Consider the following 12,110-nt stretch of genomic DNA (forward strand, 5'->3'; position numbering starts at 1 on the left):
GTTGCTTGATTACGTGTTGATGTTCTCCCCTCAGTTTATCCAGCCGTCAGGCTCTCCAGCCACTGAGGTGATGGAGTTTACTCTGCCGCAGTGCTTCATGCCTTGGACCCCTGCTGTGGCCCACTACCTCAGGCAGAACCTGCTCATCTTCCTCCACATCCCCAAGTACACAGACAGCTATGTAGAACACCACTTCAAGGTATGCAACACTACTTGTACACTACACTGGTACCACTACACTGAGTCCACAGACGGCTACAGTACAGCGAGCACCACTTCGAGGTAGACTACAGCCCAGCCTCATCCTGTATACCAACATCAGGGGCAAAATCTGCTTCTGCAAGTGAAAGCGTGTATATCATGTCCCACCTCTCTCCCTCTCAACTTTGGGAGAATTTAAACCAATATATTAACCGACCTCTGTCCCACCAACATTTTCTGGTGTGATGCCGCTTTAATAAGTGATTTTTGTCCCAAGTGTCAAAAATGCCGGGTAACATTACTCCCAGCACTAGGACTGCCCAATTCAGATCTCTTTTCCACTCTCTTTTGACCCATCTCATCAGATCTTTTTCAGAGCTGATCTAATTGGTCAAAGCGTTTTTTTCAGCGACGTATTTGTCAGTTTGAGAGGATGATAGAAGGGGACCATTCAATTGATGCACGTGTGGTGTATACAGTTCCCTATGAAGGGGTGTAGGCTAGATGAATTCAAAAAGAGGACCAATCCACTGATGGATAAAGTAGTGACTACATTTATTTTGACAAGTTTGAATTGTGTGTGTTAAATCACACATCTCTTCTCTCTCTCTATCTCTCGCTCTCTCTCTCTCTCAGCACTACTTCCATCAGAGCAGTGAACTACCTGACTCTGATGTCTACCTCTACAATAAGCCTGGGGGCCAGGGGACTGGAGGGAAAGGTACGGAAGTTATTTTCTCTCTTCTCTCAGCTGTCCCTGTACACACACTGTCCTCTCACTCTGTCCCTGCACAATGTCTATCTCTCTGTCTGTCTCTCTCTCTGTCTTGCTTTCTTGCGGTCTTGCACTGTCCCTCTTTCTCTCTCTCTCTCTCTCTCTCTCTCTCTCTCTCTCTCTCTCGCGTGCACACACACGTATCCCATTGCAGTTGGCATAGCGCACCCTACACCTGATTCACCAGCTGATATTGTGTTTCTTTATAATTAGGTAGCCTTCACTTGTTGTCTCAAATTATTTAGCGGAGGCTGTATTTTCTCTCCTCTACTTGACGTTTTTTGCTCAGCGGAGTCGTGTGTGTGTGTGTTTATAAGCTGCTGACTTCGAGGGAGTGATATCACAGGTTGTGCTGACAACCTCTTTCCCTATTTATACTTTTCACCACATTAAATAATCGCACGGAAAATTATCACAGCACTGCCTTGCATAGCTAATACGCACTAAGCTGACTTTTGTTCTGCTTAGGCACTTCTGGTATAGAATGTTCGTTTCTCTGGTTAGTGTTACACTCGTTCTCCCAAGGTGACTGGCCCATCAGACTCGCCAACTTCCATATGTGAAGTGTGCTTTGGTGGATAACTTGCCAAAAAATGAAACGAGACTGAATAATGGCCTGTTTTGTTGTGTATTCCCCTGCTTGAGGATCAGATCATCTTTCTTTGGGGACAGCACATGCTATTGCCGTGCGCCCGGGTGCGAGCGTGCACGTGTGTGATATGGCCTCCTGTCGGTTGGGATTAGCCTATAGTAAGACATTTCTCCACCTATCCTGTTGATTATATAGTGTGTTGACAGCTATAATGATTAAACACACGGCTCCTATATTATCCCCACTGCCTGTCGTCATAAATATTGTTTCAAAACAGGCTGATATCTCACTTAAACTGACTTCTCTGCAGTGTCCTACTCAAAGTACCAAGGGTGATGTTTATTCGGGACGGGGTTCCCTCCAGGTTGCTTCCCAAATGGCACCCTATTCCTCATATAGTACACTAGTTTTAACCTGAGCCCTATAGGCCCGAGTGCACTATAAAGGGAATAGGGTGCCATTTTAGATGCACACACAACCCAGGCTTTTGCATTCATTCCCCATGCAGTCTCACTGCTTTTTATTTGCTGTGAAGGGAAGCTCTGACAGCATCTTATTCATTTGAAGTATTGCACAACAAGGTGCTTGAGTGATTTGATTTGACTTGATCCCTGCCTGCCGTGAGAATATGTCAGGTGCAGACTGCCACTCTGCCAGAGATGGAAGGTTTAGCCTTGCACTGTTGTGTTCCACGGCCAGCTTATTAAGAAACTGTTTTCCGATGGTTACCACATTTAATCTTGTAGAAAAGTCACAACCTAAACTACACGCCTACTGTGCTTGAATACCACGGAAGGCATTTTAACATGGGCTGCTGCTTCAGCGATTCCATCTCAGTGAGCTTATAGACCTCGTTTTATTGCAGAATTCAGACAGAGATATTTTCCTCTTACTGATAACTGTGTACGAAGGCCCTGCAACAAATAACTCCTATAATAACTCATGTCTGTTTATTGTATGTGTGATAAAATAGTAGCAATGTCTGTGCATAAAGGAAGTGAAAGAGTGTAGTGCCAGGCTAGTGGAGGCCTAGCTCTGGTCCAGGGCATTAGTGTGGCTTGTTAACACTGAGACTTGAGCTGCACTGATGCCCTGGACCAGAGCTAGTAGAGGCCCAGGCCCAGGTCTCCTGGACATTTGCATTCAATTGGTAGATCAATCAGAGATGGGGTTGCTAAATTCCGGAAGCTATCCACAAATGTACACATTTTCTAGAAATCCCGGGTTGGAAGTTCGCAGAACCAGGAGGGAATAAGCAGGAAATCCGTAATTCTCCGACCAGGATTTCTGGAAAAATCTGTGGATTTTGGGAAAGTTAGCGGGAACCCTTGGCGACCCTAATTAGAGATGATCTGAAGATGCTTGTTCCACTGACTCCGCCGATTCCTCATCAGTTTGCACTACTTAGTACACAGTTTGCAACATGCCATACGTTACATTAGCAACTGATGCACCATCTGGCCTTCAGACAGGAGCTGAAAAGAGACACCTGTCATATCTGATGATACTAGAAGGTAATGTATTGAGGGTATGTCTGCCTGTCTGTCTGTCTGTCTGTTGACTCAGGTACCATGTCGGACCTCGTTCAACACCTCTTCCCACCCTCTCAGTTCCAAGGTATCATGTTGATGTTGAACCCCTAGCTACCTTGGCTCTACTGGCCTGGCTGGCTGGGGGTGCTCCTGCTCTTGCCTCATTTTCCATATGGCTTTATTTGGCTGTGTTTTACTCTTTAAGGGAGATTGGCTCTTTGGAAGTAAATTGGCTGCACTTCAACAACAGTAGTGTTTAATGTGGACCGGATTGCTTATTTGAGTTGCCCATTGCTCTCTGCATTACTTTTTAAGTGGCATGCAGAGTGACCTGACTGTTCTTTCGTTCTTTTAATGTAGTCGGGTGGCACTTTTGCCGCCTTTTTAAAGCTTCAATGTGTTCTTGATTGGCTTTGGTCTTGGTTATAATGGCTTCTGCAGTCTATCAAGAGATGCTGCTCAATGAGAAATTGAATGGAAAATAATCAGGCATAGGAATATGTGTGCGTTTTTATGTTTAATAGTATCCAGCTTTTAAACGAAATTGAATGTTTTTTTTTTTCTTCCAATTAGGCAATGATATTTACAGCTATTGAGATATATAGCCTGGTTAAACACAGGGCCACTGCAATGCTACTCATTCATACTGGAATAATTATTTTGAGCAGAATGAAACAATGTTGTAGTATTTTATTCACCGTCTTTCCTATAGAAATGTTATCTTTGGATCTGTAGAGCTCTTTTCATTCCAAGAAAGGCTATGCTATGTAGCCTAAAATGTGCATTTTTCGGTGTTCTTTTAAAAAAAGAAATTGAATTAAGGCTGAGACAGTTTGAAAATGTCATCCCGGTCCTGTCTTGTCTGTCTAGTGGATGTCAGTGTGACTTCTTCAAAGGCTGTGGAAAGGATCCGCAGTCCAGACTAACTGTAGTGTAATTGACTGAATGACTGTCTGGCTCAGGGCCTTACAGGATAACGGCGTGGCCTTGTCTTGTAGATAGATAGAGGCCCATCAGCTCTAAATCCTGTTTTCTGGCTGCCACCATTACTGATGTGCTGTAGCAATCCATTGGCTCATTGCCCTGGCTGACACGGGCAGCCGTCACAGAACCCGGACAGCCTGTCAGAGGCTGCATCCCAAATTCTGTAGCACCTTATTCCCTGTATAGTGCACTCCTTTTGACCAGAGCCATAAGGGCCCTGGTCAAAAGTAGTGCACTAAATAGGGAATAGGGTACCATTTGTTTGGGATAAACCCTCTCACGTTAAAGCCACTATGGAGGGACTGCTGAACACAAAAGGACACCTGTTGCATTGTGTTTCTGTGCGCGTTTGCGACTCACAGGTGACGGCCCGGTCAGTCCGTCAGACCTCATAAACCACCCTGTTAAAGTAGCCAAAGAAAAATGGACCGGAGTCCCCGCAAAACTCAAAGTACAAAAGAAATCAAGTCACTTGCTCCGGTTGACCTGTTCAGTCATCAGAATGCGCAGGCATGTAGTAGTAGTAGTAGCAGTAGCAGTAGTAGTAGTAGCAGCAGTAGTAGTTGTAGTAGTAGTAGCAGTAGTAGTAGTAAAATCTTCTGGAGAGAAACCATAACACTTGATAAGTGGGTTTAGTGGTTTGAGAATGACAAGTGGCTGCTTTGCTGACTAGCTGGCTGCAATAGGCAGATACGCACGTACAACATGCACGCGGTGTAGCATGACCGTCTGCAGTCGTGTGTAAAGCCCATGTGTGTGTTGCTGTTTTATTCCAGGTGATGAATGTAATGCATCTATGTCTCCCGCCAGCCTGCCAGGTACATCAGCCCATCAATCACTACTCCACGCCTGCCTCTACCCACTAACGGTGCAAGCTAATAGCCATAGTCGTATCAAACCAAACATGGGCCCGGGCAGATCGGCAGTAATGTTATTTAGCGCAGGTGTCCTGTATGGGTGAGGAATCCCTGTATGATGCAGGGTTTTATGAGGTGGATAGAAGATGCAGGGCGATGGGGGTGAGAATCCGAAGTCGACGCTGTCTTGGTTTGTGTTGGGATGGAACATCAACTGTGTTGTAGTAGAAAGGTCATGGTTTATCCATTGATGCTGTTGTTCCTCTGATGTTACAGCAGGAGAATGTCAGACCGAATCAATGGTGAATCTCTGTAGCTTATAATGGCCCACAAAGTCGTTGTTTATTGCATTCAAACTGCACTTCATTTCACTTGAAAAATACGGTTAGCGTTTCGATGTGAACAACATGCACAATAGTCAAGGTTATTGTTAATAATGTACAAAAAAACACTATCCGGCTCAAAGGACCATTTAAAAAGAGCACCACCTTTATTCATCCTTTAATTAGTCTATCAGTGTAACTCTAGGTCACCCTGTCCTCCACATTTCACCTGTTCCCTTCAGGTATCGCCTGTATCGCCCTGTCGTTCGTTGATGCTCAAGGCTGCCCCTTGCAGCTTCCAGCCCAGTACTGCACCACACCACCCAGAGGGGATGCATCCACCATCCTCCTACAGCCAGATCAGTTTGACACCCTGACAACTGTCATCAAGGTGGACTCCAACAACCTCAGCTCAGGTAAAGCCTGGTAGGGTTTATTTTAGAGATCAGTGTCCTGTTTATTAGGGCACATAGTAGCCCTTTTTGGCTTTGGAAAACAAAAAAACGAATCATTCTTATTGGAGCGGTTCAGATGGTACCCATCCATTTAGTGCGTGATGAACATGACAAAGCCTGAGTAGCCAGGACAACCGTTGGCGGAGGTGTTGCTGTGTCTTTTTCTTCTCAACGAGTGTCATGAAATATGTTTTCTATTATGTGCTGCGTTGTCTATTTGTATTAAGTGATTGAATTATATATATCATTTTTTGCACTGGGGAAGTGTTTGAGAATCGTAAAATTCTATCTCCTTACAGTACCATTTCACAAGATAGATTCATTTATAAACAGAGCAATAAGTCGTCCATAGTGGTCTCACTCTGGAATTAAATGCCAAGTCACCTTGAGTAGGACTGCTAAAGCTGCTTACATAATGATGGTCATTGCATAATTTTACAACGAGTTTTTATTCTCTCTTTCTTAGATACGGGGATTGTATTTGTCAATGTGACATTGAGTTCAATTGAATAAAATTATTATGAACTTTTATGTTTTTGTAAAAAAAAATGTAAAAAAAATGAACTCCAAAACCTCATCCAAATAATGACATGCATAAAACATATATATATATTATTTGCATATAGCTAACATCTTTAATTGGCAAATATGATTTATGCTTCCTAGTTTGTTTGAGAAAATGCAATTCGTTTCGAAGAGTAAAAATAACCTCCTCTCATGTGGTAATCTACTGCGTTGCCATGTGTTTGTGTAAGATTATTAATTAGAAGCCTACTACCTGAGCTGCTTAAACTCTGCTGGGCTCTGCTCTACTGGGCTGTCTATAACACCATCATTAATCAGGTGTGCTCTGCAGTAGCAGGGACCAGGCTACAGTAGTTCTGCTCATGCTCAGTGCAATTCTCATTAGTCATTAGTCATTAGTCATTACTCATTATCATTTCTCATGAATCTGCACTTCCTTCTTCCTGACAGGGTCAGAGATGAGGGTGCGTTTTGACATCTGGGAGCAAGGTAACGTCTCCCCCCTCCAGCTGACTGACAAGCTGCGAGGGGCCCTGCGCCACGCCCTCTGTGACGTCATCATGGAACTCCGGGTCCTGCCGAATCCCCTGTGTCTGGAGACGTTCTGCACTACACCGGGGAGAGGGCAGAGAGAGGACTCCACTAACGGTGAGGAACTAGAACTACCTTTACAGTACCTGCTTGGTAAAGCTGGGACAATCAACAGAAAAAGGATCGACACCGACCATACCTATCACTTATCACAGGCATTTTGCTGATATCATTCATTTGCAATAACTAGCCTCCAGAGAAATGTGAAGTTAGAAATGAAAGTTTTGCTAACATGGGTGGTTGTTAATGGGACAATTGATGGCTACAACCATCAAACTATCAGTAGTAGTTTAAAGGGTAAGAAGAGAGAAATTATGCAGATTGTTATAAACGTGTCATTCTATTTATCGTTATCGCATCAATTCAGGCAATTTATCGCGATACGGATTTTTGTCCATATCGCCCAGCTCTACTGCTTAGTACATATTGTTTCCTTTGGCCCGCACAACGAATGCAAATGCTTTATTGGTCTTCTTGGAAAGTAAATTGTCTAATGTTATCAGGTTCATCCCTTGTCTATCTCCACATCTTTTCCATAGGTCTTATAAGTCCTCCTCCATTGGAAGCAAAGGAGGGGAATGACCTGGAGGTTAGGGAAGTGAAGGAATTTAAGGACAGCTTCCGGCCTCGTAGTGGCTCTAGGAGGGTTAAGAACAGCCCCTCCCCTATCACCCTGATTCCTGCCCCCCTTGGGACCACCCCCAACACCGGACCAAGCACCCCTGAGTCCACTACACCCACCGGCAAGACCACTCGCCGAAGCTTCTGGGAAATACTGGTGAGTGAAGTTCTCTTTCATTGGATTTGTGATGTGTTGTAAGAGAGGATTTTGTCCAAAATGGCACCCTATTCCCTAATGCAATACTCTATTTCAGTTAGAGTGGCCAAAACTAGTTTACTTGATTAGGGAGTAGAGTGCCATTTCAGAATTTTTCATAAAACATTTCTGTGAGTATCCTCTGAGTTTAGTTCTGTCAGTGCTACATCCACCCGAGATCAACATTTATATCTACATTTGGATTATGAACCACCATGTTGCCATTTCATTCAGTGAGGAAATGATTATCCTCCCTACAGAGCAAGCCAGACTCCTCTGAGCTGGGGAGCCCGAAGACGACAGACGACATCGTGCAGGAGAAGGGGGAGGAGGGTCGGACACGCAGGAGACACAAGACGGAGAATGTGAAGCAGCAGTGGAGCCAGGAGAAGGCCTTGGCTGTAGAACTGGAGCAGGCCCAGAGGTTAGAAGATACACAGGCTGGATTTAGATCTGGGTTCAAACCCTATCGGTTTTTTCTTCCAAATGCTTTTTTATTTTCTTTTTTTTTCCTGTCTGCATTTACAGATGGGCGGAGTTAGAACTATTTCATTGATTTCATCGTGACAGGCAAACTCAAGCAGGTACTTTTCAGTGAAGTACACAGAGAAAATACCACTTGAACCTAGGTCTGGTCTCCGCTGTTTAATGTGGCCGGATTCAATATCTCATTAAGCCAAGGAGAAGGCATTGAGCTACACTCACTGGACAGTTTATTAAGCACACCCATCTAGTCCTGGGTCGGACACCCCTGTGCCTCCAGAACAGCCTGAGTTATTCGGGGCATTCTACAAAGTGTTGGAAATGTTCCACAGGGATGTTGGTCCATGCTGACGCGATGGCATCATGCAGTTGCTGCAGATTGGACACCGGTACTTTCATGCTGCAAACAGCCTTTTCCATCTCATACCAAATATGCTCTATTGGGTTGAGGTCTGGGGACTGTGCATGCCACTCAAGTAAACTGAACTCACTGTACCTAATAAACTGGTCGGTGAGTGTATGGAGAAAGGCAGGATCCATGATTGGCTGAGATAATGGAGAGGGATAAAAAATAGACTACTTTCTGGAGGACAATGCCATGCTGACTCGTGCGTTTGGGTGTTCATTCTTAAAGAGATGGGTGGGGCTAAGGCTTAAGAGGGGTGTGACTGATGCTGAATGGGTGTAAAAAATTAAGAGGGGTGTGACTGATGCTGAATGGGTGTAAACGAAGAAGAGCTCTTTAGAAAGTGTGGAAATCATTCAAGGGCATTTCTTTTTATCCTACTTGTCTAGGATAAAGGATATGTTTACACAATTAAAAAAATATAACTTTCCACGTTTCCCCCCAACTGCAGTGTATGATATAGACGTTTTTTGAGGACATAAGCTCCTTCCTGAATTCAGTCACAAATGTGGAGTTTCCGTCAGTAGTATTGCACTGTTTAATGGGTGTGTGTATTTTCCAACAGGAGACATGTGTCCCAGCTAGAGGAGGGTGACATTGGGACCCTGCACCCTCTATACCAGGTCACCTGTCAGCCCTGGATCACCTTCATGGCTAAACTTGGTGAGTGGCTCCTCTGCCCTCTCCTCTGCCCTCTCCTCTGCCCTCCTCTTTGCACTTCCCTTACCCCTGTCCTTATTTCTGCTGGGGTGTAGAGGAGGGAGAAGATTGGGATGGAGGGGTTATAGAAAATATTGTTTTTTATCCCAAATTGCACTCTATTCCCTCTGTATAACCTCTCTGATCAAAGTAGTGCACTATACAGAGACGATGGTGCTATTTGGGACGATACCATTGTCTCCTATCTATTTTCTGCGAGAGGCGTTCAATTTGAAGGTTAACTCTCATTTTCTCTTATTTCTTCTCCTTTTCTCTCGTTCTTTCTTCTGGTGTAAACAGGATGCCCGTCGATTCAGCAGTGCACAGCTGAGATTGCCTCCCAGTTTCTACTCCCGCCCATCCTTACAGAGATTGTCAATCTGGTCAGCTCCCTGGCCAGTGACACCGCAGTCAAGGTGTTTGAGAGGACAAGGTGGGTCATTTTGAAATGATCACGCATACAAATATGTATACATTATTATCAGGAAAGCATCTATATACACTTTTCTAGGACCATTAACACATTTTTCAAGCGAGTGTTGTACGGATATTGTTTTGATATGAACTTACTTTATCATGGTTTTGTGTTCTTTGTTTGGTCCCCTAGTTGTCCCCAAGGAGACATGTTTGCTCCCCTGCCTTTGATCCACCACCTCAGCCAACCGCCTACCACCTCTAGAACCTTCATCCTCATTGGACGGAACTTCCACCAATGGCATTGCAGCACAGAGCAAGGTACCTGCATAAGCCAGAGTTCTATTATCCCTCTGCTTTTGAAAGTAGTCACTGTTCACTGTTTGCTTAAGCTAATGTAGCAGGTGTAAAAAGACGCCTGAGCAGAGGTGCCGCATCCGGTTTTCAGGGGAAAAGGAAGTCCGGTTGAATTAATTGCATCCCTGAAAACCGGATGCATCCGGCTCTTAGCAATTCTGCTAAGGGTGCCGTTTGTTCGACCCTTGATTTTATTGACATTTTAGATTCATGGAGTTAAACATAGTCATTGCCCTTTGCTAGTATTTGATGATTATTTTATACCTCAAATTATGCCTCATTTCCTTATTTAGTTTTGGGAAATAAAAAAAAATGATGTGGTACCTTTTTCTCCTCTGTAACTTTGGGATTCTGTGGTCAACCATGCTTTACTAACTGACTTTATGGCAGCAGCAAATTGAGAAATGAAAAAGTGGGAAATACTACATCAGCATATACTGAGAGATATTATTACGATGCTCAGCCACCCAGCTAGCAGGCACACCATAGCAGAACTGGGCCCGAACCCAAATACTTCATCCTAACCCAACCTGGAACATTTTGTAGCTAATTTACTTCTAAATTACTCATTGCATCACATCAGTTAGATAGATTCTCTCACTTCAAAAACAACACTCCAATGGCATGTTACTATTAGCTTATACCTAATTATCAACTGGAGATGGGTGTAGGAGACCAAAGTGCATGATGTACACGAAGGCGTTATTTCTAAGCTTACCCTGTCACGACATGCTCTGTCTGCTACTGCGCTTTGGATTCTCGTCTCTCTCCTCTGTCCCTCTCTGACAATCACCGCTGTTGCTGTTATTTCTTCTTTCTTTCTTTTGCAAGCATGTCTGTCTGTAGTGTTAGCGGAGTATCTCTGTGTAGCTACTGTAGAACTGTCTTGTTGTCTGTGCCTGCACCCTGCCAATATCATGCTGTTTGTTTGTGCTCATCTCCGTTTGCCCACAGAAGACAGTTCAGATGATGAAAACATCCCTGAGATTAGTAGGTTTACACGTAAGTCTCGCTCTGCCCCCTCCTCATAGTAGGTTCACACTTAAGTCTCACTCTGACCCCTCCTCATAGTATGTTCACACGTAAGTCTCACTCTGCCCCCTCCTCATAGTAGGTTCACACGTAAGTCTCACTCTTCCCCCTCCTCATAGTAGGTTCACACGTAAGTCTCACTCTGCCCCCTCCTCATAGTAGGTTCACACGTAAGTCTCACTCTGCCCCCTCCTCATAGTAGGTTCACACGTAAGTTCACCCCCAGCCAGCCCCAACCAAGCAACGCTGGCTCTGGGCTATTCTGGTTTTATGTGTATGTTTTAAATTCATGTAGAATTTTCTAAGACATTATTGATGGTTCTATTTACCCATTTAAGCCTCAAAGAATGTGTCCCAAAAAAAGAACAGTAAAAAAAACATGATTTGTACTGAATGCTTCACTGAATGCTTCACTGAATGCATGTTGTGAGCTGTGCATCATATAATCATGTTGCTTACGTGGCTTGATACGGATGACCTTATACCTGTGGAATATGAAGAGTTCGCACAGTTTCTTCTGTCTCGTCTCCCTCCAAACTTTTATATTTCAATTCCAAATGTCAACTCAAATCTCACAATTTCTACTCTCATAAAGGGCTACAATTTATCTTCAAGCTTAACTCTCTGGCTGTCTGGCAAAATAATAGTCAATTTCTTAGAAAGGAAATGTTTTTTTTCCCCTTCTTCTCTGCCTGCTCTAAAGGCAGCAGTGGAGTAGCCCCCTGCATGCCTCTCAAAGAATGGATCTGTGAATAATTGTATGCAACTGGTCTTGGGGGGCCTTACAATACCCTGCTGAGATGTTCTCTGTCTGATAGGACGTAATGAGAAGCGTCTATTATTTCATCTTAATAGCACCGTGTTCAGAAATCACTCTCCCACCATAGGGTGACTTACTGTCCGTTTAGTCATATACTTGATGGTCAGATGGTAATATACTTGATGGTAATCATATACTTGATGATCATAAGAGATGCAAGATTCTCAGTCTGTGACATTATTAAGGTCCCCTTGTTAAACTGATTGTCGGCCTGAGTCCATCCTACCGTACCATCCTTATCTTGGAG

The 12,110-nt window shown here is 44.0% G+C and overlaps 1 protein-coding gene across 14 annotated transcripts in view; it reads left to right on the forward strand.

Moving 5' to 3' along the window:
* Positions 1 to 12,110, forward strand: part of szt2 (SZT2 subunit of KICSTOR complex) — a 105,511-nt gene that overhangs the window by 63,204 nt on the left and 30,197 nt on the right. For 4 of the 14 annotated variants that reach the window (XM_036969010.2, XM_036969016.2, XM_036969012.2 and 1 more), the window contains 11 exons: positions 35 to 199; positions 838 to 922; positions 3,135 to 3,185; positions 5,507 to 5,680; positions 6,695 to 6,892; positions 7,375 to 7,613; positions 7,913 to 8,076; positions 9,107 to 9,204; positions 9,541 to 9,673; positions 9,848 to 9,975; positions 10,966 to 11,013. In XM_036969010.2, coding sequence (XP_036824905.2) covers positions 35 to 199; positions 838 to 922; positions 3,135 to 3,185; positions 5,507 to 5,680; positions 6,695 to 6,892; positions 7,375 to 7,613; positions 7,913 to 8,076; positions 9,107 to 9,204; positions 9,541 to 9,673; positions 9,848 to 9,975; positions 10,966 to 11,013 — 1,483 coding nt within the window. The remainder of the gene's footprint in view (positions 1 to 34; positions 200 to 837; positions 923 to 3,134; positions 3,186 to 5,506; positions 5,681 to 6,694; positions 6,893 to 7,374; positions 7,614 to 7,912; positions 8,077 to 9,106; positions 9,205 to 9,540; positions 9,674 to 9,847; positions 9,976 to 10,965; positions 11,014 to 12,110) is intronic. The other 10 variants (XM_036969014.2, XM_036969017.2, XM_090231900.1 and 7 more) reach the window with 3 other exon arrangements.

Source organism: Oncorhynchus mykiss, chromosome 4 (assembly GCF_057628025.1).
Source record: "Oncorhynchus mykiss isolate SJ-2025 chromosome 4, ASM5762802v1, whole genome shotgun sequence".
Lineage (NCBI taxonomy): Eukaryota > Metazoa > Chordata > Actinopteri > Salmoniformes > Salmonidae > Oncorhynchus > Oncorhynchus mykiss.